Source organism: Apodemus sylvaticus, chromosome 17 (genome assembly GCF_947179515.1).
Source record: "Apodemus sylvaticus chromosome 17, mApoSyl1.1, whole genome shotgun sequence".
NCBI lineage: Eukaryota > Metazoa > Chordata > Mammalia > Rodentia > Muridae > Apodemus > Apodemus sylvaticus.
Window position 1 is genome coordinate 9,662,971 of NC_067488.1, and position 26,579 is coordinate 9,689,549.

General features: G+C 40.0%; 1 protein-coding gene across 5 annotated transcripts in view; it reads left to right on the forward strand.

The window, feature by feature from the left end:
* Positions 1 to 26,579, forward strand: part of Oxr1 (oxidation resistance 1) — a 409,810-nt gene that overhangs the window by 333,770 nt on the left and 49,461 nt on the right. For 3 of the 5 annotated variants that reach the window (XM_052160406.1, XM_052160408.1, XM_052160410.1), the window contains 3 exons: positions 15,011 to 15,093; positions 18,101 to 18,208; positions 19,138 to 19,251. In XM_052160406.1, the coding sequence (XP_052016366.1) occupies positions 15,011 to 15,093; positions 18,101 to 18,208; positions 19,138 to 19,251 (305 nt within the window). Of the gene's footprint in view, positions 1 to 7,673; positions 8,116 to 15,010; positions 15,094 to 18,100; positions 18,209 to 19,137; positions 19,252 to 26,579 lie in introns of those variants that run through there. The other 2 variants (XM_052160407.1, XM_052160409.1) reach the window with 2 other exon arrangements.

Sequence of the window (26,579 nt, forward strand, 5' to 3'; positions counted from 1 at the left end):
AACAAGTTATTTGGTGCATAGCAAGGATGGTAAAGATTATTAATGCAGGGCAGTATTATCAGGTCCATTCCCATTCTACTGAAAGACCAATCAAAGCTTTGATATTGTAATCATACTTACAGCTAAATAAGTTACCATCTTCCCTTCTGCTACTTGGACACATTGGAAGCCTCCTATTTGACAACAAGTGTACCTTTAGTAGCCCTCTCTGTGAACAGAATAGTACTAGGCTTTGAATATTAAAAAGGAAAGGGAGAAGAAAAGAAAGGGAGAAGAAAGAGAAGGGAGTTTAAAAAGAAAAGAACAGTTAGTCAAGGGTAACCAGGGTTTGGCTCTGTACCAAGCTAGGTTGTAGCTTAACTGACAGGTCTTGAGGCAGTGATTTGAAAGAGACGCCTGTTCTTAACGCTTTTGAAACATCTCTGCTGAGTGCCTGTCTCTCTCATTTTATCAGTGTTTCTGCTTCTCCCATAAGAAATTTGAGTGCTGACATTTCTGCACCGTAATAGTTGCAGGTACCTGGTCTGACAGAGTCTGACTTCTTGAAGATCCAGTTCTCTCCTGTGCTTATTAATGTGGCTAGCCTTTTGATGAGAACATGAGCTGCATCTTACCGTCCTGTTTAGAGGCTCGCCGTCATGCGCACTATGCTCGGGTGAGGCTCGCCGTCATGCGCACTATGCTCGGGTGCTTCAATTTGAGAGGAAAATGTCTAGATTTTTCTCAAAACAGTTCTGTCATGCTTTCTGGTGAAATCCCATTTCTCCTCGAAGATCCAGTAATTTCATTGGCATTAGAAAGTATTTTGAAAAGTAATGAGCAAAGCAAAGGATCTATTCCTAATAGTCTCACTGAAGCAGGACGGATGCCAGCGGTGTTATGAATAGAAAAGCCGTGTGATGTCGGCTTTACAATAAATAAATAAATAAATAAATAAATAAATAAATAAATAAATATGTGATCTTGAACTGGGAGAGCCTAGAAAAATGTGACTGACCGATAAGGGTGGGGATTGAGGAAGGATCACAAAGACAATATTAACCAGGTAATTAATCCAGGTTAATATTGGACTACTTCAGGTAAGGCAAACCTACAAATCAGGCGACAGTTTCTTTAAACTATAAATAACACAAAATTAGGAAAATTTGAAAAGCACGAACCAATGTATTTTGGAGATATAGTTCTCATTATTCTCAAATGATTGATTATTACACCTTTTGGTAGAATAATAAATTCAGAGTGATTTTCTAGTTTGCTCACCTTTTTTTCTCCCTAAGTTCCTACTTTTAGTCAGACTTGTCTTAGTTGATGGACTAGGGATTCAGCTCACTGGAAAATCATTTGCTAACATGCGCTAGAGAGATACAGTTTGATCTGCAGATACCTGAAAAGAAAAAGGGGTTATTTTTTGATATATTTTTATTTACATTTCAAATGATTTCCCCTTTTCTAGACCCCCACTCTGCGAAAGTCCCATCAGCCCCCTTCCCTCCCCGTTTTCCCACCCAACCCTTCCCACTTCCCTGTTCTGGTTTAGCCCTATACTGCTTCACTGAGTCTTTCCAGAACAAGGGGCCACTCCTCCGTTCTTCTTGTACCTCATTTGATGTGTGGATTATGTTTTGGGTATTCCAGTTTTCAAGGTTAATATCCACTTATTAGTGAGTGCATACCATGATTCATCTTTTGAGTCTGGGTTACCTCACTTAGTATGATGTTCTCCAGCTCCATCCATTTGCCTAAGAATTTCATGAATTCATTGTTTCTAATGGCTGAATAGTACTCCATTGTGTATATATACCACAAAAAAGGGGTTATTTGAAACTTTCCTATTTAAGGGTAAGCTGCTGATGTTATTTAACAGTAGATGCTGCAGTTGGTGTTTCCAAAAATCAAGAGAACAATGTTTCTTCTATGTAATGGTGTCTGGGTCTGGGAGGGCTTTAAATTTTGGGGTATCTGGGGGAGTTGTTGTTTACTCAACCAATAATCTTAGTAAACACACACACACACACACACACACACACACACCACTGCTCCAACCAATGAGCAATATGCTCTCCATGAGTGTTTCACAACATAATTTTTGGTAAGTAAATGTCATGTAGGGTATTCTTGGCACTCCAGATTTACAACAAATTCAATTCCAAAACTGTATCACCAATGAAGTTCCCCAATATGTTTTTGTATAAAAAAGCCTTCAATATAAATAAATTTAAGTAAATTGATGACTACAATAAACTGCCATTTGTACTTTAAAACAAAAAGCTACACATGTCTATGTACATACATGCTCATAGCAGTGCACATTTATGTGAGGATGTTTTATGCATAAACACATAGGATTCCTGAAGAGATACAAAAGATGCCACAGACCCTTGGTTTTGCAAAGAGGTGAAAACTTACTATTTAGCTTTTAATACTCCTTTAATTTTTGTTTTATTACCTGCATTTTCTCTTTCTTTAAAAATGTTAGTGAAAAAAATTATTTCAATGAGACAAGGTATCTCTAAGGAAAAGACAGTGTAGTTCTCCATCTCTAAGAAAAAGATATGGCTATTGTGTTTGAGACTTAAGGCAAGAAGGTAAAATTTACTCCCTGATGAAAACCTGTGTATTACATCTTCACAAGTAACTTGTTCCTCATTGGAAATTCTGCATATATGTCATAATTATTTTTAAATTGAGCATGGAGAATACCAATGTAATTAACAATATATTCTGTTAGTTTATTTTATGTATAAATATATATATGCATATGTGTGTGTGTGTGTGTGTCTATATATACGTTATTTACCTCATGTGACTAGGTGCCCTTGGAGGCTAGAAAAGGGTGTCAGGCCCACCACTGGAACAGGAGTTTCACAGTTAGTAGATGACAGATGTGGGTTTGGGGATTCAAACTTGGGTCCTGAAAGAGAAGCAAGCTTTCTTGGGTGCTAAGCCATCTCTCCAGATCCTGCATTTGCTTCCCGTACAGTTACTTAGTGTATTAAGCAAGATCAAAATTGTCATAACAAAGGTTATAAAATAACATCTTTACTAAGTACTAATATCCTTCTTCAGGCAGTCATCTATACTCATGAAGATGTGTGTGTGTGTGTGTGGTCACACATTTGTGGAAGGGTAGGAATTGTTCTTTATGAACTATATACTTTTTTTTAAAACAAGGTCTTTCACTGGGACCTGGGACTCCTGAGTTAAGCTAGACTTGATGGCTAGCAAGCTCCAGAGATTCCCCTACCTATGAAAGCACTGGGATAAAAAGTGTGTCACTGTGGCCAGCTCTTTAAATGGATGGTGAGGACTGAACTGAGTTCTTCATGCTTATATAGCACACACTTTGCCACTGAGCTATCTCCCCAGACCTGGCTCATGTTTTTTTTGTTTTGCTTTGTTTTGCTTTGTTTTGTTTTGTTTTGTTTTGTTTTTGAGACAGGGTCTCTCTGTGTAATCCTGGCTGTCCTGAACTCACGTTGTAGACCAGGCTAGCCTCGAACTCAGAAATCCTCCTGCCTCTGCCTCCCAAGTGCTGGGATTAAAGGTGTGCACCACCACTGCCCAGCTCTTCTCAACATTTTAATAGGCTATGTATACATACACACCTTACAATAAAAATTCACTCTCTCCCACTTAACCCAAGTTACTGGTGCCAGAAAGGAGCAAGTTACCTTTTGCCCCCTCCATTGTGTCTTTTTTTTTTCATAGGTAAGGAGTTCAAAGGACAGAGCGCTTAGGTCAGTTGCTTCTCGTTGCATTGCTAGTGGTGGGGAAGGTGGAGCCTAAGGCAGACCTAGGGCCTGTGTCCTTAGGAGCCATGTGTACTATGTTCCAGTGACCTTAACTGATATAAAGATTACCCTTGCAGAGAAAGAACGCATTACACTCGTTGCAGAAAGTACTAGTGATTAAGCAATATAGCATTTTATGTTAAATATCTTTTGACCAGAACTGAGTAACAGTAATTTAACATTGCACAATCTCTCAACTTCCTACAAGACAGAATAGCCTCATTGAAATATCTTTTATCTTACAAAACATTGTAATAGTCTGTGTACACATACTATACAATAAAAGTTTAGTCTCTCCCACTTAACATAAGTTACTTGTGCCAGAAAGGAGTAAGTTACCTTTTTCCCTCCATTTTCTCCTTGTGATATAGGAAATTGAATTGTGGGCCCCACAATTTGAAAGTACATAACTTTTAACAACTGTGTATAGATTCTGCAAATGCCCTTTGCAGAAAGTACCATGCTGTATGCCCACATACCTGTCATGTACAAAAATCAGTAGTTTCACTGTCACCAAAATGTCTTTAAACTCTGCTACTGTAATCAAAGAAATTGGCATTTATTGTCTGCTTACTGCATTTCACTGACTACTACAAGCAGGAGCTTGCAGGTTTCTTAGGTTATCTGAACTTTGGATATCTGAGCTAAGAGCCCTTTGCCAAGTCCAAAAACTTAACATTTCTTGCATCTTACGTTTAAGTTAGAAGGTTTTAGCACTTATAGTTGTTTCTTTGAGTCATGTTGAGTTCACATGTGTGTTTGGAGTAAGGGGACAGTCATGGGGCTACCAGTCCATCTAGGACTGTTTGTTGCAGAGAGTAACCTCTTCCCTCTGCCCCCACACATTAGATGGCTTCAGCATCCTCGTTGAAAACCAAACCAACATGGCATATGAAGTTTACTTCTTAATGCTTAATTACCATTGATGTATGTCTAACTTTATACCAATATACAAGTTTTAATTTTATATTATCTTTTGAAATTGGGCGATCAAAGACCTCCAGCTTTTGTATATACTCAAGTGAAGTATGTCAGGAAAGGAACTTAGATACAGAGATGGTTACAACATTGTTAATACTAAGCATAAAATCAGGGAAGCCCCAAAACTCAACATACAAATGGGTAAGTGTGGCCTCTGTCTGGGGGAGCATTATGTATTATACGGATACATCTGCAGCATGAGACAGGTCCACGGGTGATACATGAAGTGAAAGAAACTAGGCCTCAATGATCAACATTACACAATTTCTCTGTGTGAGATGTTGTGAAAGCAAACCCACACACAGTCTACTAGTGGTTGCTCAGGGCAGCAAGTAAGGAGGAACTCTAACAGACAGAAGGCCTATTTTCACATGATAGAAACATTTAAAGATAGTTTTAATAGTGCTTCCATAATTTGTACACTTTGAACAGGTGGATTTTATGATATGTGTATTAGATGCCAGCAATGATACATTAAACATGAGGTAAATGGTAGCCTACAAACAAATATGGTAGACAAGGAAAGTTTTTAAGGACAACAGAAGTTCATGCTGCTGACCTAGGATATGAGAAGACTCACAGGCTGGCGTGTGACAGATAATTGCCAAACAGATCAAGATAAAAAGTAGAGTTTAGGGGGAGGTAGGGACAGGAATAAGAACCTCTTTCTGAGTCAAAATATAGAAAGGAACTTGTATAGAAAGATAAGAGGGGAAAACGGAAGAAAAATGAGCGTTCATATTTGATGGCCTGTGTATGATTCTCTGGGTCCTGTAGAAGATAAAGAAACTTTTGAGTGATAAGCTTGGTACTTCACCAGGATGATGACAGTTCAGATAATAAGTGCGGCACACAGGAAAAGAGGTTGACTGATCATGTGAATTTAAATCAAATTTGTAAAGTATTTAGTCAGTAAGGTATACAGACATTAAAGTATACAGTTTGTCCGGCAACTCTTGCCTTCTGTGATATAGATGCAGAAAAGGGGGAGAGGGGATAACTTCTTGTAAAATTGTATTTGAAACAGCAGGACGCAGATTCATACTGTTTGTAAAAAGTGCGTATTAAGAACTCAAACACTGCTTATGCTAATCCCAAAAGCAAGCACATTTAGTGAGACAATAGAAAACATACCCTAGAAACATAATTTCTGTTTATCAAGATTTTTTCTTTAAACATATTTTTGAAGCACCCTCTCTTTCTGTCCTCTCCTCCCTCCCTCTCCTCCATCCTCCTCCTTTCTCTAAATTTTATTTTGAAACGACTTGGTAGGATGCTCAGGTTCGCTTTGAACAGTTAGTGCTGCCTTGTTTCCTTAGAGCCAGGACTGCAGGCCTGTGTCTTCCAACCCTGGCTCACATGCTGATGCTCTGAGAGGACTCGGTGAGGTACTGAGCTGGAGTAATGCCTTCTACTGAAATGTAATTCTCAGATATCACCAAGGCAAACTAACCACTGTTCTTAGGATGTCAAAAGGACATCCTGGGTTACATTCCTGGGTGGTTTATGGCTAACATAGTCTAGAAATCCAAAACAAACAAGGCCAGATTTTGTTGGCAATGCCCCCTTCTAGTTACAGACTGTCTTAGCTGTGGATGCTTATGTGGTAGCTATGCTTGGAGGCTGTATCTACCAGGGGACTTGACCATGGCTTAATAACTTCAGTAAACCCTCCTGTGGGGATTAGGATTTGAACATCTGAGTTTGGGGGAATCACAAACATTGTCTTTACAGGGTCTAACCAATATGTCCTTAAGAGATACAGAAGGAAGGCTGGAGCAGATTTCAAACCAAGCATCACTTCTGAGCATACGGATGCTTGCTGAGAATGCAATTTCCTTGGCCTCTTTGTCCTAAGCACTGTAAATCGGGCACTCTGGGGAGGCTGCCCACACATTCTATATTTTTAACCAGATATAAAGTTGATGCTGCTGTTAGGATCCTGAAGTTTACGCAATCAAGTTAGAATTTAAACTGATAATGATAAAGGAATGGGGAAAAAGATGAAGATTTAAAATGTTGATCAGAGGGCAGCAGGCCCAGAAGGAATTATCTTTAGTACTTTAGTGACTGGGCAAATAAGTTCCCTATTTTCTGGACTCCATTATTCAGAGTTCTTGGCCTTTCAACATACTAAGCAATTCACAACTTTTCCTCAATTATTTTAAGATACTGGCGATTCCAGAAAAGAGGGCTCATTCAATTTTGGGGGAAAACTATCAAAAGCATAAACAGACATATAAAAAGATCGAGCATATCTCCCAGGAAGCAAAACCGAGTAGTAAGCTTGTGTGTCAAAACTCACTGATCTTTCTCAAACCTCTTGTTTTCCACCTAAAAGGTGGATCTGTTTGTTCATCAGAGCTCTCACTGAATTGGATTCCTGCAAAATCAATTTAGCATTAGCTTATGAACTCACAGCGAACCTTATACATGGGACACACTGCATTATTTAAACTCTGACTGCAGACTCAACATTTAAAGTACCCATCACTTCACTCTTAAAGACTGTTCTAAAGGTACAAGTTTTTATATAGTTTATTCCCCCACGAAACAAGACACACACACACACACACACACACACACACACACACACACACACACACACACACACACCATTAGCAAAAACTTTGTTGGGCTCCTGAACTTCCAGTACGCTTAGCAGAGTGTCTAAGCCAGCTGCTAGCGCCACCTCGCCCCGGGGAGAAGGCTAGGAGTCCTCCCTTCCGCAGAGGTCCAGAAAGTCCGGCTGAGTTCGGGACGGGGTGGGGCGGGGCGGGAGGGGGAGCCGGCCTGCTCCACCGCGGCGGGACGGTGGGGGAGGGCGGCTCGAACCGGCGCGGGACACTCAGAGGTCCCGGCGTTTCTACCCACGGGTCCATCGGGGAAGAAGAGCTACAGTCAGCTAAGTTAAGCTCTGCCGGGATTGGAGTGCGGCAGCGACAGGCAGAACTTCTCAGGAACTTTGTGTGTCCGCGCTCCCCCGACACGGCGGCCGATGGTCCGTCCCGGGCCGAAGGAGGAGGCCTGGCCCGCGCCGGTCGCCTCGAGGCGCGGAGCCGCCGCCCCCGGCTCGACAGGCTGGGCGGGCGCTGTCGCGCGGCAGCCGCGGCCCAGAGAACCGTGGCGACGGGCGGCGGCATGGACTACCTGACCACGTTCACCGGCAAGAGCGGCCGGCTGCTGCGGGGCACGGCCAGCCGCCTGTGGGCACTCGGCGGCGGCGGCGGGGAAGCGCGGCAGGTGCGCTTCGAGGACTACCTGAGGGAGCCGGCTCCGGGCGACCCCGGCTGCGGGCCCGCGGAGCTCCGGCCGCCCTCGCCGGCCAGTCCCGAGGGACCCGGTGAGTCCCCTCGACCCCGCGGCGGCGCTCGCCTCGCGGCGCGCGGACGGGCACCGGGACCGGGATCGGGGAGGCGGCGCCGCGGGCAGGTGTGTGGTCGCGCAGGTGTGCGGGAACCCCGAGCCCCGACGCTGCGGGGTGGCCTTTCCCGCCCCGGCAGGCGCCGCCACCGACCCGTCCCGAGTCCGTGAGTGATCCTCCCCTCTCCTCTGCCTCCTCCAACCAGTTGTGACGTCCACGGAGTTAGACTTCCAGAACGCCGGGTCTGCGCTGCCTTTGCTTTGGTCTGTCGTTTTCCTAGGTGCGAGCCAGGGCTGGTGTCCTAACTTTCAAAACAAAAACAAATGGTACTTTGTAATCGGAAGTGCTTCCCTCCTCTGGGAACCTACGTGAGTTTTGCAAAGTGTGTTTTCTTGAGGCCCAACGTGGAAACTTTTCTCACGGATTTGAAGAACCGCCGTGCCTTCTCTTCCACCACTGCAACTTGGGCTCCTCTTAAAAAGTTATAATGGCACGATACTGATCCCTTACCGAGAAGTGTAAAGTGCTGCGTGTGCATTCCGGTGTAATGCATATGGTAGCTTTTCCAGCTTTATTGGCGTTCTGTGGGATCAGTCATTCATATATATGTGTGTATGTGTGTGTGTGTGTGTGTGTGTGTGTGTGTGAGAGAGAGAGAGAGAGAGAATGTATGTGTATATACATGTATATGTGTATATACATATATGTGTGTATATGTATACATACATCAGCTTGTCTTCACTTTTGTGGATGCTTTAAAAGTGGCAATATGAGCAGTTCAATTTTAAAAGTAGGGAAAAATCACAAAATACATAAAATTTTTATCCATAGTCCCGCACCAATATTTATTAAGGAGCACTGAAGTAATGAGTTGCACATCCCTGTGTGTGGGTGTGTAACTTATGCTTAAAAAAAAAAAAACTGGACTTTTAAAATCTAGTTTCAGCGTGCTCCTTTAAATACATATTTCTTTACCTTGCCCATTTTTTTCTTCTTTCATTAGAACTCCTGGTTTTCTGTTCTTGAAATTAGAAAGAACAAAGGTGTGTGTGTGTGTTGGGGGGGGTAATTTTGTAAAGGTATTAGCTGGATTAAGAATAATTTTAAAGTTGAGACCAGGAATAAAAAAAAAACTATACTTGAGAATGTTTGAGTAAAAAATTTTAACTGAAATTCAGTTTCCTACTTGACAGTTGTAGTTGGTCACTCTGAATGGGTGATCGCATCGTATGTGGAGCACCCAACTAGAGAAGGATATAACTGATGTCAAACTGATGTGCACAGGCATATGCAGAGCATTCATTTTTGATCATACATTGAACACAGCACTAGATCTGACATTTTTCTTCAGATCTACAGCTTCAGAAGCCATTCAGATGTGTCTTCTGCTGAAACCGCTTATGAGTTCCTTGTACATTCTAATGTTCTCGCTGCCCCAGATCTCACAGTTTAACGAAGCCCTGAGATGTCTTTTGGTGGCATGACCACAGTAAGTGGGTGGGTTTGGCATAGCTTTAACTTGTGAAAGAACTTAGAAAAGTTACCAAATCCCTCTGGGCCTGAATTTCCTTGCTTGTGAATGTGGTTGGATGAAATGATCTCAGAGGTTCTCAAATGATCTCTGGGGTTTTTAACCATTGGAAGCAAATCTGGTGAAAAAGATAATTAAGACAGCTTGGGAATAGCATGCAGCCGTTAAGAAAAAAATCGCCTGTCTAAAGTTCTGATGCAGAGTTCTGAAGTCTATAAGAAGTGTGATTAGCTCCCTGCTTAACCAACAGTGAGTGCTTGCTGACAAGACTGCTGAGGTAGAGGCCCCGGCTACGAGGAAGTTTAGCTCCCTAACATTTTCCACAGTTTTAAAGAGCACCATGTGTGCATTTGTATAGAACCACACTTTTAAGATTCCTGAGCAGTGCTTGTTTAAAATGAGAATTTACTTCTTTGGACCTTGCAGTTGGGTTTGGGCTGGGATACAGTTGTTCTTGCATATGAGTCCTTTAGCTTCTGCTGCCCTTCTGGATAGGTTTTTGGTTTGTTTGTGGTTGTTTTGTTTGTTTGTTTGTTTTTTATAGCTTACATTTCTATATACCTTTTTAAAAAAAAAAAAAAATATCTGGGTCCTTTGACAATGTTTCCTGGTAGAGATGCTTACATTCTTATAGGTTGTCTGCAGTCTGGAGCCCTGCTTGTTGTCCACATATTGCTTCTTACTGCATCATGTTTTAGTACTGATGGAAAGAGTAGAGAAAACTTAGGTCACACATTCTGGTTTTACACTGTGTACAAATAGCCCAGTTACTGGGCTGCCAGAATTATTCTGCCTGACCCTCTTGGGGCAGGGCCATCATTTGTCAGTTAGTGTTTGCTGACTTTTGAGGTGAATCTCTATAAGAAAATGGTAATTGAAACACCACGGAGGCACAGTAAGGGTGCTAATCAACACCATTGTTCCCAATGACAATTACAGAAGAAACAGTATAATCCTGCCCATGATCTGATTGTAAACATGTACCCACCTTGAATGTGCTTGCTGATGATGTTAGCTTTCATGGTATAGCCTTTAAAAATATTTACTAAATCATATTCTACTAATTAAATACAGATCAGTGGCTTTGACAAGTTTAAGGTTTTAAATTAACGTATCAACTTTTGTCAAAACTCTCTCATATCAATTCTGTTTTCCTCTTGATGACAGGATTCTTTAAATATCACCATGTCAATGTTCTTCTCATTTACCTTTTAGAACCTAAAACATAAAACTAACCATTGACTATCCTTATTTTAAAAATCTCAATCTCTGGGAGTGTAGCAATTAATTAATCAAACAAATAATCAAAGAAAAATCAGAACAAATAATACAGCTGGATATTTACTTGACTTTAAAGCTCCGCCTCTCTTATCTGCTTACTGAGTCTAGTTCTTTTATCTAGTTGGGTTCAGAGTGGCAGAGGGGTGTGGTTTACGTCTCACAAATCTCTGCCCCATCCCAATTCATTATGCCTCTGTTAACTGGCCTGAGAGAGAACTCTGAAGCTGGGCTCTCTTAGCTATCTTGGTCCTTTATGCCCCCTGGATAGGAAGCTCCTAGGGCATCGCGGAAGTAGGAGTTGTAGTGGAACCAGTTTCCTAAAATGGTGATTGTCGGGTCTGTAAGTTCTGACCTCAATAGTGAGCAGTGTTTTTAAGCCTTCAAAGTGGGCCGGCCATTGGTGTCTTTAATGCTGTCCATCTGCAAACTGTTGAACTGGACATTGAGGCATTTATCACGCATTAGTGTTATGTGTATGATAGAGCTGATGAAAAATGATGGAGTAAAGGGCATGGGTGGAGAAGAATCCAGAGCTTCCGAGTGACTTCATCCTTAATGCTTCCACGTCACAAACTGAGGTTAACTAGCTTTGGTTGGTTTGTTTTTTTTAAACTTGGGTACTTTAGCTTGTCTCCCAGTTTTCTAAAATGTTTATTGAATTTTGAAAATACAGAGCTGAGTTGAAATGGTTCACGTAACTGTCAGAGTGCTTAATTTTGAGCAACAAACAAAAATTTACATTTTGTGGCCTTGGATTTGAACCATGAGGTCAGTGAAGTAAATTCTGTGATAGCCCATTATGTGTTTTTGCATTACTTCATTGAATGTTTTCAGACTGTAATTGGCATCACGTAACTGAGACAGGAGCGTGATCTTGAAGCTAAGAGGAGCGAGCCTCCATTCAAGGCTCTTTTGTGTACTGACTTATCAAAGTGGCGCCCCGCACTTCACATGATTGGTGCTCTAAGAAAGGGACATGCTTTAAGAACAAGCACAAGTGTCAGAGGTTGCTAGTTTTTGTTTACTAGCAATTAATCAAAATGTAAATCAGTATAATGTAAATATAAATATATATTATTATATATCCATTATATATCAATATAAAGGCATAAATCAGTATCCATAAGACAAAGATCAACATGATTGGCCATCCAGGATAAACAGTTATTCTTGATTTTATGAGTAAAGAGAAAAACTCTGTAAGATAGCAAAAATAGCTAAAATAACCACCGAAAAAGAACCCTTGTCATCCTTTAAGACTCCAGTTTCAAAACTTTTTCTGTTTAGTTGAATATATATTTACGTATGATATGTGTCCCACACAGTCACAAATACTGGATTCAGAAAATACGATGACAGCTAATGTTAAATTCATGGATATTTGTTCAAGCGTGGTCAGAAACTTATATTTAGACTCATCACCTAGTCTTTGGGACTATAGAAGTGGATTTTGCAGTAGGAAAGAGAGCTTGTTTCCAGATATACCTGGGTAAGTAAACACAGGATGATGGGAAACTGACAAAAAGCATGGTTCATCAGACCCTGGGGATCAGACTTACTGGGCCACCGTGGATGACAGAGAACCTGATGAGCTATGAGAGGTGGTTAGGTGTGGGGCGCGGGTGAAGGGGGTGGGGTGGGGAGTTGTGTTAGGCTGTTAAACTGACTTAGCAGAATTCTAAACTGGGTTTTAGAAGAGCACATACAGGACTTCTCTCTCTCTCTCTCTCTCTCTCTCTCTCTCTCTGGTGGAACTGATCTCTCTATAAAGAAGCTATCCATTCTGAACATTGCACTTTGTAAATCAATTTAACCTGACCATTCAGAGACTATTATTGAATATCATCGTTGCTGGGATCTCTTGTAGTGGAAATAAATGTAGAAAGATGACTAGTTAGGAAAGAGAGTGGATCTTTATGAAAGATCATACCCGGCTCCTAAGATTGTGCCTGATTTCACAGCATTAGCCACTTGGTACTGTTAGAATCTGACTTATTTTTAGTGGAACATGTTACACATGTTGTGAGCTATTTTGTCTGCCGTTTGCCGGTTCATAACATTCACGATTGGTTTCGTCAAGCACTGTTTTATAGCTCTTATTTCAATCAGTAGACCCTCTCCTGTGTTGTTGTTAGAGTTCTCATTTTGATCAGCTGCTGTGGTTTACATCTTGTGAACTGAATGACAGTTTGATGAATGCCTGCAATCCAGACTCCTTCACTTCTCCCTCCAGTCGCTTTGCTTTCCATGCATGAATTATTGAATAACTCACTGATAGTTCATGCACAGTGGTTTAACCTGGAACAAAAATAGGAATAGGTTCGTGGGCATGCATGCACTGTGCAGAGTAATCTTTTAGGGCTTCCATCTTTTCTCCAGGATTTGTGTTGGTGGAAGAGCAACCTGTGTGAGAGTCATTTCTGATTGGTAATAAAAGAAAAAGAAAGCTATAACAATGTCAGCTCTAACGTAATCACCGCAGAGACATGTTCTGCCCTTGTTCCTTTGGATGGAGAAAGTCGTGGTGGCTGTATCTGACATTATGAGAATGACTAAATTCAGTTTATATTTCCCCACTTTGGCACAAGCCCTGGGGGCTTATTTTGCATTATATTTTTGGCTCCCTCTGTTGGTGACTTACAAAGCAATAGAAGTAAATTTCTATTTAAAATTTACAAGGATTATAAGACAGCCTATTTTCTCATCCAGAAAATTAATTATATGTTTCAGATATATACAGAAGGGTTAAGAGAATATTCTGATAGACAAAATTAACATTCTTTTTAAGAATTTTAGCATTTTGCACCCTACCAGAAATACAAGATAATGCCAGTTTTCCTACAGTTTAGTTAAGCATTTAAGTTTTCCCTCAGTCTGATGCTTAGGAAAAGGTATCCCATTGTGATTTAAACTTGCACTTCACTTGTTCTCTGTGAACCTAATTCTTATTGTCTTGTGGCTTCTGTTTGTCTTTTGCCCATTGTTTACACTTGACTTTTAACAGCCTCTCCACTTTGAGTTCATGAGATGTTTGGGGTACACAGGGAAAGATGCACCTGTCAGACATCTGCCCTGATACCTTTGTGGTATACACACTGTAACGCCTTGTTAAACCTTTAATTAATTAATTGTTTGTTTATGGTGTGTGTTCCAGAGATGGAGTCCCCAGGAGTGGGCATGGACCTGTATCTGCTGAGCTATCTCATTGGTCCACATCCTTATGGAAAGTGTGCTGCAGTTATAAGAATTATGGTGGTACTAGTTTAAATTGTGTCAGAATATGTCCATTCAAATGGCTTGCCGTACTCCAGGCCATTGGTAGGTCCTGAAGGGAACGTGTAGAATGCAGCACACACACTGTGGAGGGTATAGTTTAGTGGCAGCGATTACAAACTCAGATGGCAAGTTTTTTTTAAAAATATTTTTATTTTCTATATTCTTTGTTTATATTCCAAATGATTTCCCCTTTCCCGGATCCCCCCTCCCCATATGTCCCATAAACCTTCTTCTCTCCATCCCTTCTCCAATCACCTCCCTCCTTTTTCTCTGTCCTTATATTCCCTTCCCATGCTATATCAATCCTTTTCAGGATCAGGACCCTCTCCATACTTCTTCATGGGAGTCATTTGTTATGCAATTTGTGCCTTGGGTATTCAGGGCTTCTGGGCTAATTAATATCCACTTATCAGAGATTGCATTTCATGTGTATTCTTTTGTGGTTGGGTTACCTCACTTAGGATGATATTTTCCAGATCAAACCATTTGCCTAAAAATTTTGTGAATTCATTGTTTCTTAACTGCTGAGTAGTATTCCATTGTGTAAATATACCACATTTTCTGTATCCATTCCTCCTTTGAGGGGCATCTGGGTTCTTTCCAGCTTCTGGCTATTATAAATAATTTCCTGTATATGTTAATGGTATCTTTTGTAGACATTAGTTAATAGTAATAACAATAATAATAATAATGCTCCTCTAAATTAGTGAGTTTGATAGCCTCCTGTTGTCATTACTCTGAAAGGAAAATGAGTTTAACTGGTGTTTTGCTTCCTTTTTTTCTTAGACACTGGCCAAAAGAAGACCCCAGACAAGAAAGATGGGAGAAGGATGTCTTTTCAGAAGCCTAAAGGAACTATTGAATATACTGTAAGTTACTTTGGCAGAAGCAATATATCTCTGTAACAGTCTTACCAAAGGCATTTTCTGTTTGACTGCAGATGAGTCAAGTATTGTTAATTGCCTCATTTAAAAAAATCTGAATTTTTTTTGTGTGTGTTACTTTCATTAATAATAATCCTTGGACTCTTAATTGCATTTTATGATTTGTTTTTCTTACTGTGTTCTACAAAGACAGTATTCTGGCTAGTTAAATTTAATATTGATGATAACTTAGAATCAGGGTTCCTACGCTGTAATAATTTTATTAGATTAGGCTTTTAGGAAAATATTTACCTTTTTTAAGACTGAGCTGCTAATTGAGTTCCCAGCAGTGCTAATGATATGATAGTGCTAAGGAAGGGTGGAACCTTCCGAGCTCGGCTGAGTACTGAGTCTCCTCAGCTGTGAAAGCGGGGCTCTGCTGTTCTTGAGACAGGCTTCAGGCAGTGTTGCTGTTTCTTCCTCTGGTAATAGAGGATGGCTGAGATGACAAATTAATTTTGGAGTGTGGCATTTTACTTACTAGGTTGAATATAAACATGATTTAGATGGTGCTGAACATTTTGTACAACAAATATATGAATTCAGATTAATTTTTTTACTTTGTATTTTTCTAACATAACTGTATTTATTAATCAGTATTATACTGTATACACACACATATACTTTGCCATGTATTTGCCATGTTAAACATGTTCAAAGGGCTAGAAACTACATCTTTAGGTAAAATTAAATTAACTGCTATAAAAAGAGTTGGATTTTTAAAGCCACTACATCCCTAAATTATGCATGTTTGTGCCCACATGGTTGGAATGAGCAAATGCGTTCAAGTAGTGAAAGGTTCAGTAATACAATTAAGTATATTCTTGAATGTTTAAAAAAGAATAAGATTTGATACTTCAGATATATTTTATGCTATAAAAATGTATGTGATATAGTTTTGATGTCATGGTCATAAGCTATATAATTTTATTGGTTTTGAATTTAGGAATTTGCCATTCTTGGCATGTAATAAATAAGGAGAAAATTTAAAATAAGAACCATTTATTGTGGAGTAAGGGAAGACCATTAAAAACCACAACATTCTTACTTTATGATGGTCTCTTTAAAAACTCACATTTTTGACAAGGGATCATATTAAACATCTAAGAGGTCTTTTTTTAAGATTCATTTTTTTCTTTTATTCAACATGTCAAATTATAAACAGAAAGAAATGTGAAAGCTAGGCAAGATATTGTTGTTTTATACTCTATTTTATTATAATCTATGAAACACGTGATGAAGTCTGTCAGGTCTTCATAGAGCATGACCTTTCTATACCACATACTTATGCCTCACGATGGCATAGTTGTATCCAGTTGTAGTCCCAGCTCTCTGGAGGCTGAAGCAAGGCAGGGTTGTTTTCACCTGAGTTCCAGGAACTTGGCCAAGCCACTTGAAAAATATATGTGGTGTAGCTTATATGTAAATATAATATGATATAAAGTTAATCATTATATTTTTAGGTAGCTAAAAGCTAAAAATCAGGTCATATACACACATGCACACATACTCAAACGCACGCGCACGCTCGCGCACACACACACACACACACATACACACACACACACACACACACATACACACACACACGCTGCGGTTTTCATCGTAAAATTACTTTAAATGGGAATTAGAGTGGGCCATAAAAATATTGTACATGCATACTGTCTGTGAGACGGCTCAGCTGGAGAAGTACCAGTGTTGGGAACATGGGGTTGTAGTTCAGATCCCTAGGACCCGCGTAAGCACCCAGGCCTGGGTGTGCCTGTCGTCCCAGCGGAGGGGAGACGAGGCCGGCAGGTCCCTGGAGCATGATGACGTCCAGTCAGCTTAGCGTCATCACTCAGCCTGAGTGTCAGCAGAAGACTGCCAGGAAATATAACAGAAAGAGCAATCCAATGTGGTACTGCTCGCTGACCTCTGTGCTGTACGCAGTCATGTACGCGTGTGTATAGACGTGCAAACGTGATCATACACTCCATACACATTTATACACGTATGTTATCACTTTTGATAATTCTGTATACCTTCCTAGTGAAGCAGTTTCCCATTACTAAAGCCACCGGAATTTTCTTTCTGCTGCTGTTCATCCTTCGTCCTTCCTACCATACACTTTCTGTCCTTTGCTTTTTGCTTAAATTTCAAGTGACCTGCAAACTTCCTTACGGAGCTGCCATGCGGATGTGGCGTTCTGTGCTTTGCTGTAATCGGTCCCTCCTCCCCCAGCACCCCTTCTCTCTCCTGGCTGGTTCCTTTCCTTCCTCGGTCTTCGGTCTTCGTCACATGGGTTCTCTTCACCCTCTCTTCCTTAAGCTCCCTCTCTCCTCTCTCACCTGTTCTTGCGAGTTTCATGACCTCTGTCACAGATTTTTGTTTCCCCTGATCCTCCCTTCCCAGGTGCTTGCATTTCCTGCTGTCACTTCCTGCTTTGAGAATTGCAGTTCTTCTCTTCCATGCAGTGGCAGGACTGAGCGTTCTGTGTGTTTCTAGCACAGCTATGGGGAGGGCACATGTGCACGAGGCAAGGCAACCCAGGTCCATGGAGCTGGAGGCCCAGGCCGTGGTGAGCCTTCTGCCTGGGCACTGGCACCCAAAGCCTAGGCCTCTGTAGAGCAGCGCAGGCTCTGACCCCGACCGGGAGCATCTCTCTGCCTCAGTCCTTGTAATGCTGCTGCAAAGGGAACATGCTTTAACATATGTGCTTTGTATTTGGAAACTGAGTTGCCGGCTAGTGTGGACTGTGGTAAACGACATGTTTTAACATCCATGCTCTCTGTCTCTGTAGATTGAGATCATTGTAGAATGTGATATTTCTTGAGTTTTCTCAGAAATTACAGTTTATGAATCAGATATAAGATTGTTTTCAAGATGTATTAACACTGCGTAATCACTCAATCTTATAATTTAAATTTTCTGTTTTAACTGATGAAAGTAATCTGTTTTTCATTTTAAACAGGTTGAATCAAGGGATTCTTTGAATAGCATAGCTCTGAAATTTGATACCACACCCAATGAACTTGTTCAGTTAAATAAGTTATTCTCCCGAGCAGTCGTGACTGGACAGGTATTGTAATTATTTAAATGTGTTGTTGTTTAAAATTATTAAGTAAAATATAATTCATTTTTGAATGTTTAACAATGTAGAAAATAGTTTTTAGTGTTCAGAGAACAAATCCAGATAAAAGTATCAGTTACATCTATTAATTCTCTTTTTAAAACAACTGAAAATAATTGTAAGTTATGTTTCAAATATAGTCTTACAGAATTTTTGAAAACATTCAAAGCAGTTGTTGTAAATTGACAGAATTCCAATGTTTTTAAAGGTAAACTATTCTTCCAACTAAAACATGTTTTCTACATGAAAGTAGTTAACAAATTAAATCTTGCAGAAATAACCTAGCCTTTATCAGGGGATTTTGTTTGGATCTTTAAGCTTGTCTATGACCCTTAAAGAATGGTGTATTTAAGTAGAGAACTCTCACCACTTTCTTTGTCTGTAGTGATGCATAGTATTGATATACCACTGTCTAACCAGCTACACAGCAGGACTTAGTGTGTTGCTACTCTCGTGCTAATGCTAACACTGCTATAGTAAACACTTGTATGTTTCTATTTTATATATATTCCGTGGCATAAATTCTATATATAAAATTGTTGGGTCAAGGAAATTTGTACAATTAATTTCTCTGGTTATTGCCAAGTTGCCTTTGAGATGAGGAATAATTGAGTACTGTAATATAGTAATACAGTAATTGAGAGGTGTTTTCTGTACTATGTAAACAGATTATTGTAATAGCCATTTTAAATTAATTTGTTAAATCCATTTAAAGTGTTTTTGTTTTTTGTGATTGTTATGATATATACTGCCCTACTCTTATAATCTGATTTTTTTCTTTTTATTGCTGATCACTATTAAGTAATGTTTACTTATAGAACATTATTTGGTCATTAGTATTTGTTTCTTTGAAGTTATATGTGAACATTCTCTTACAGGTTTTGTACGTTCCTGATCCTGAATATGTCTCTAGTGTTGAGAGTTCCCCATCCCTAAGCCCTGTAAGTCCTCTGTCGCCAACGTCATCTGAGGCTGAATTTGATAAAACCACCGTGAGTACTCCACTTTTCAGTCACTGCTATGTAGAGATTACAGTGGACATGTTACTCTTTGTACTGTCTTTCTACTTTACTATGGTTAAAGTGAGAGTAGATCCATTTATTTTGTTAAAGTGCTTAGCTTGGATTGATACACCTTTGGTGGTAATGGTTCAAGAAATGTAACTTTTCTATCTTAGAAATATATGAAATTTAATTTTTCATGGAATTATACTTAAAAACATGAGATAAAGTCATATACAGTTTGAATATTTATTTTCTGGAATTTGTATTTATGTGTGTGTGTGTGCGCACGCGCGCGTGCGCATGCTCTAGTGAATATATGCTTATATGAAGAAGCAGTGGAAGGGAGATAAGAATGGGTAAAGGGAGTGAGATGGAACCTTGGGAGTAAAATCAATCCTAAATTCAAATGTATATTTCTTCCACCTTGGAAGTGTACAGTGGCATACCTGATGTAACCCAAGGTCAGGTGTGGTCTTTGCAACTTGTGCTTTCACTGATGAGGAAGTTTTGGATTTCTGAGCACTTGAGATTTTGAGACTGAGAGTCAATCTGTGAACCTTCTGACAAAAGCCTTCCAGTTTGTGTTTCTGGCTTGGGACCATCCACAGCGCACCCTATTCCAAGTGGCACAGGAAGGGTAGCTAACTACCCATCAGCTCAGAGAGGACAGTCAGCACAGCTGAGACCTGCCCTGCTGCTCAGAGGATCCCATCCAGAGCCCTCTGGCAGAAGCCTTCCAGTTTCTGTCTCCGTCTTGGGACCATCCTCTGCCACAGCGCGGGGCATCCAAGTGGCACAGGAAGGCAGCCAACCATCCATCAGCGCAGAGAACACAGTCAGCACAGGTGAGACCTGTCCTGCTGCTCAGAAGAAGCAGCAGGAAACCCTGAGGACACAAGAACCTAAGAGCAGCCTGGGACAGGAGTCTTCTGTTTTCTGCCCACACCCAGAACTGATTGGGGCCCCAGAGCTACATACCCCAAAACAACCACAAGGGAGCGGGTCTCACAGGAGTACCTACATACCTGTGTACACAGAGAGAACTGGTCTCCCAAGAGCACAGATGCAGAGGCTTTGCATGACAGACAAGCCACCATTAGAAACAGCAACACTAGTTACCACCAGAGATAACCAGATGACAAAAGGAAAATGCAGGAACATTACCAACAGAAATCAAGGCAACAGGGCACCATCTGAACCAAGTTCTCCCACTACAGTAAGTCCTGGATACCCCAAAACACTAGAAAAGCAAGATCTGGATTTAAAATCACATCCCATGGTGCTGTTAGGGGATTTCAAGAAGGAGATTAATAATTCCTTTAAAGAAATACAGGAGAGCATGAGTCAACAGGTAGAAGCCCTTCAAAAGGAAACACAAAAATCGTTAAAGAAATGCTTTTTCTAGGGTGTAGTTGCCCTCTTTATATTGGCATTTTCCATCTACTATCCTTCGTAGGGCTGGATTTCAAGAAGGAGATTAATAATTCCTTTAAAGAAATACAGGAGAACATGGGTCAACAGATAGAAGCCCATAAAGAGGAAACACAAAAAATCCCTTAAAGAATTACAGGAAAACACAAACAAACAAGTGAAGGAACTGAACAAAACCATCCAGGAACTAAAAATGGAAGTAGAAACAACTACGAAATCACAAAGGGAGACAACTCTGGAGATAGAAAAACCTTGGAAAGAAATCAAGAGTCATAGACACAAACATCAACAGCATAATACAAGAGATAGAAGAAAGAATCTCAGGTGCTGAAGATACCATAGAAAACATTGACTCAAGAGTCAAAGAAAATACAAAATGCAAAATGTGTGTAACCTAAAACATCCAGAAAATCCAGGACACAATGAAAAGACCAAACTTAAGGATTATAGGTATAGAAGGGAGTGAAGATCTACAATTTAATTCAACAAAATTATAGAAGAAAACCTCCCTAACCTAAAGAGAGAGATGCCCATGAAGATACAAGAAGCCTACAGAACGCCAAACAGACTGGACCAAAACAGAATTTTCTCCCGTCACATAATAATCAAAACATCAAATGTACTAAACAAAGAAAGAATATTAAAAGCAGTAAGGGAAAAAGGTCAAGTAACAGATAAAGGAAGACCTATCAGGATTACACCAGACTTCTCGCCAGAGACCATGAAAGCAAGAAGATCCAGGGCAGACCTCATACAAACCCTAAGAGAACACAAATGCCATTCCAGGCTACTATATTGAGCAAAACTTTTAATGACCATAGACGGAGAAACCAAGATTTTCAATGATAAAACCAAATTTACACAATATCTTTGCACAAATCCAGCCCTATGAAGGATAAGAGATGGAAAATGCCAATATAAAGAGGGCAGCTACACCCTAGAAAAAGCATGATAGTAATCTTTCAACAAACCCAAAAGAAGATAACCACCAAAAATAACATCAAAAATAACAGGAAGCAACAATCACCATTCCATAATATCTCTTAGCATCAATGGACTCAATTCCCCAATAAAAGGACATAGACTTAACAGACTGGATACATAAACAGGATCCAGCATTTTGATACATACAGGAAATGCACCTCAGTGTCAAAGACAAACATTACCTCAGAGTAAAAGACTGGAAAACAATTTTCCAAGCAAATGGTTTCAGAAAATGAGCTGGAGTAGCCATTCTAATGTCAGATAAAATGGACTTTCAACCAAAAGTCATCAAAGAGACATGGAAGGACATTTCATATTCATCAAAGGAAAAATATACCAAGAAGAACTCTCAATTCTGAACATCTATGCTCCAAATGCAAGGGCACCTTCATTTGTAAAAGAAACTTTACTAAAGCTGAAAGCACACATTGCACCTCACACAGCACCCCACTCTCCTCAATGGACAGATCAGGGAAACACAAACTAAACAGAGACACAGTGAAACTAACAGAAATTTTGGACCAAATGGATTTGACAGATATCTATAGAACATTTCATCCTAAATCAAAAGAATATACCTTCTTCTCAGCACCTCATGACCATATAATTATATGACCATATAATTGGTCACAAAACAGACCTCAACAGATATAAAAAGATTGAACTAATCCCATGCCTCCTATCAGACCACTATGGAGTAAGGGTGGTCTTCAATAGCAACAGAAACAAAAGAAAGCCCACATACATATGGAAACTGAACAATGCTCTACTCAGTGATACCAATAAGGAAAGAAAGGCTTTTTAGAATTTAATGAAAATGAAGATACAACATACCCAAATATATGGGAAACAATGAAAGCAGTGCTAAGAGGAAAACTCATAGTTCTGAGTGCCTACAAAAAGAAACTGGAGAGAGCATACACCAGCAGCTTAACAGTACACCTGAAAGCTCTAGAACAGAAAGAAACAAATATACCCAAGAGGAGTAGACAGCAGTAAATCATCAAACTCAGGGCAGAAATCAACCAAGTAGAAACGAAAAGAACTATACAAAGAATCATCAAAACCAGGAAATGGCTCTTTGAGAAAATCAACAAGATAGATAAACCTCTAGCCAAACTAATCAGAGGGCACAGAGACAGTATCTGTCTTAGTCAGGGTTTCTATTCCTGCACAACATCATGACCAAGAAGCAAGTTGGGGAGGAAAGGGGTTTTTCAGCTTACACTTCCACGTTGCAGTTCATCACTAAAGGAAGTCAGGACTGGAACTCAAGCAGGTCAGGAAGCAGGAGCTGATGCAGAGGCCATGGAGGGATGTTTCTTACTGGCTTGCTTCCCCTGGCTTGCTCAGCCTGCTCTCTTATAGAACCCAAGAGCACCAGCCCAAAGGCGGTACCACCCACAAGGGGCCCTCCCCCACTTGATCACTAATTGAGAAAATTCCCCACAACTGGATCTCATGGAGGCACTTCCCCAACTGAAGCTCCTTTCTCTGAGATAACTCCAGCCTGTGTCAAGTTGACACACAAAACTAGCCAGTACAGTATCCAAATTAACAAAATCAGAAATGGAAAGGGAGATATAACAGAAACCGAGGAAATTCAAAAAATCATCAGATCCTACTACAAAGGACTATACTCAACACAACTGGAAAATTGGATGAAATGGACAATTTCCTGGACAGATACCAAATACCAAACTTAATTCAGGATCAGAGAGACCATCTAAACAGTCCATAACCCCTAAAGAAATAGAAGCAATCATTGAAAGTCTCCCAACCAAAAAAAAGCACAGGACCAGATGGTTTAGTACAGAATTCTATCAGACCTTCAATGAAGACCTAATACCAATACTCTTCTAACTATTCACAAAATAGAAACAGAAGGAATACTACCCAACTTGCTCTATGAAGCTACAATTACACTGATACCAAAACCACACAAAGATCCAACAAAGAGAACTTCAGACCAATTTCCCTTATGAATATTGATGCAAAAATACTCAATAAAATTCTTGCCAACCGAATCTAAGAACACATCAAAACGATCATTCACCATGACCAAGTAGGCTTTATCCCAGGGATGCAGGGATGATTCAATATATGGAAATCCATCAATGTAATCTACTACATAAACAAACTCAAAGAAAAAAACCACATGGTCATTTCATTAGATGCTGAAAAAGCATTTGACAAAATTCAGCAACATTTCATGTTAAAAGTCTTGGAACAATCAGGAATTCAAGGCTCATACCTAAACAAAGTAAAATCAACATACAGCAAACCAGTAGCCAACATTAAACTAAATGGAGAGACACTTGAAGGAATCCCACTAAAGTCAGGGACTAGACAAGGCTGCCCTCTCCACATTTATTCAATATAGTAGTACTTGAAGTTCTAGCTAGAGCAGTCAAAGGGGTTCAAATTGGAAAGTAAGAAGTCAAACTATCACTATTTGCAGATGATATAGTATACTTAAGTGACCCACAAAACTCCACCAGAGAACTCCTACTGCTGATAAACAACTTCAGTAATGTTGCCGGATATAAAATTAACTCAAACAAATCAGTAACCTTTCTATACTCAAAGAATAAACAGGCTGAGAAAGAAATTGGGGCGGGGGGGGGGGGGGGCGACCAGGAAAGGGGACAACATTTGAAATGTAAATGAAGAATGTATCTAATAAAGTGAAAAAAATTCAATCTGCATTATATTTATTGTCATTGATAACAGTAGAGGTCAGAGGTTTATGATGGATATTGCTGACTATTAACACAATAGCAACTGGAAAATGTTTCTACCATTCCAAAGATGTGCCAAGTTTGATACAGTAGGAGAAATAACAGGAAAAACATAGTCAAATGTGAATTTAGATTGAGCTTCTAGCTTTTTTTTTTTATTCGATATAATTTATTTACATTTCAAATGATTACCCCTTTTCTAGCACCCCCACTCCCCGAAAGTCCCGCAAGCCCCCTTCTCTTCCCCTGTCCTCCCACCCACCTCTTCCCACTTCCCCGTTCTGGTTTTGCTGAATACTGTTTCACTGAGTCTTTCCAGAACCAGGGGCCACTCCTCCTTTCTTCTTGTACCTCATTTGATGTGTGGATTATGTTTTGGGTATTCCAGTTTTCTAGGTTAATATCCACTTATTAGTGAGTGCATACCATGATTCACCTTTTGAGTCTGGGTTACCTCACTTAGTATGATGTTCTCTAGCTCCATCCATTTGCCTAAGAATTTCATGAATTCATTGTTTCTAATGGCTGAATAGTACTCCATTGTGTAGATATACCACATTTTTTGCATCCACTCTTCTGTTGAGGGATACCTGGGTTCTTTCCAGCATCTGGCAATTACAAATAGGGCTGCTATGAACATAGTAGAACATGTATCCTTATTACATGGTGGGGAGTCTTCTGGGTATATGCCCAGGAGTGGTATAGCAGGATCTTCTGGAAGTGAGGTGCCCAGTTTTCGGAGGAACCGCCAGACTGATTTCCAGAGTGGTTGTACCAATTTGCAACCCCACCAGCAGTGGAGGAGTGTTCCTCTGAGCTTCTAGCTTTAAAAGTTGACTTATTAGAGTAACTTGCATTATCTCTTTTAAGTAGAAACCTGTGGTATTACCTTCAGACCATCTCTCTACCTCCTGACTTTATTTGGAAGCTTAAAATAAACAAGGAGATAGAGACAGAGAGATGTGTGAGCAGACAGACAGACACACACACACACACACACACACACACACACACACACACTGGGGGGGGGGCAGATTTCCTCCCCCATGGGATGCTCATCTGGCCTTTGCTATGCAGGTGAAAGATGGGAAGAATAACACAGCCTTGTGAGTGACCCCTTCACCAGAGTTACTGTCAGACTTGGTCCAAAGAAGTATCCCTTACTCTGAGTAGTCAAGAAATGGAAGAGCTTATGAAGTGTTCACCAGGGCATTATTTGCTGTAGTTAGAACACTATTTTGAAGGTCATTTTATAAAGTATAGATTTTATTTTCTGCCTAAAATAAAATTTATTATGGCACTAAGATAATTTTTTAACTTTTTGTATGTCTTAGATGATTATATTTCTGCATTATAACTACTGTTTGTCTCCTATACCATTATACTTCTAATAATTTATATTCTTAGAAGAAAAGTATTATATTTGAATATAATACTTTATAAGGCATGTTGCATTCTAGCATTATATTAAATCATGTCTGTTAGATTTTCTTTTGTGCTTATTGGAGAAATTGTCAATATTTCCAGTAAACATTGATCAGTTTCCTGAATATCCAGTTTTGTGTTGCACAGTATGTATGAGACTAAAATATTTATAGGTTTATTATTATTCAAGTTTTCATTTATACTTTTAAATAATTTTTTTACACATAGAAATATTATCTTTGAAAATTTAAATTTCTAAATGATTCATTTTTATTCTCACATGGATGAAGAATTTTATTCTCACGTGGAGGGACCGTAGAGTAAAAGTGGTGAAACTAGTCAGTAACTGATTGGCATCTGAGGTTACTCAGTGGGTCCAGAACTTACGTTCTATGTTAATTATGGCTTTATAGTGGAAATTGATCACTCAGTTAAGTAATTAATTTCACCCACAGAGAGGAGTAATACCTAGCCGTTTGTGGATGTGGAAACAGAAGTATAATTTAGCCATTGTTAGTGGGCATGGAAGCAGCTGCCATGGTTTACCGTTTTCTGCCCCGGAGCTGGTCTGTTGCTCTGATAAGACTCCCATCAGGGGAGGTTATTGGCTTACACTTGCAGGCAGTAATCTATCACTGAGGAAGTCAGGGCAGGACTCTAGGTGGAAAACTGAAGGAAGAAGCTATGGAAGGATACAGCTCACTGGCTCACTCTTTGCCTTAGCTGGGCTAGCTC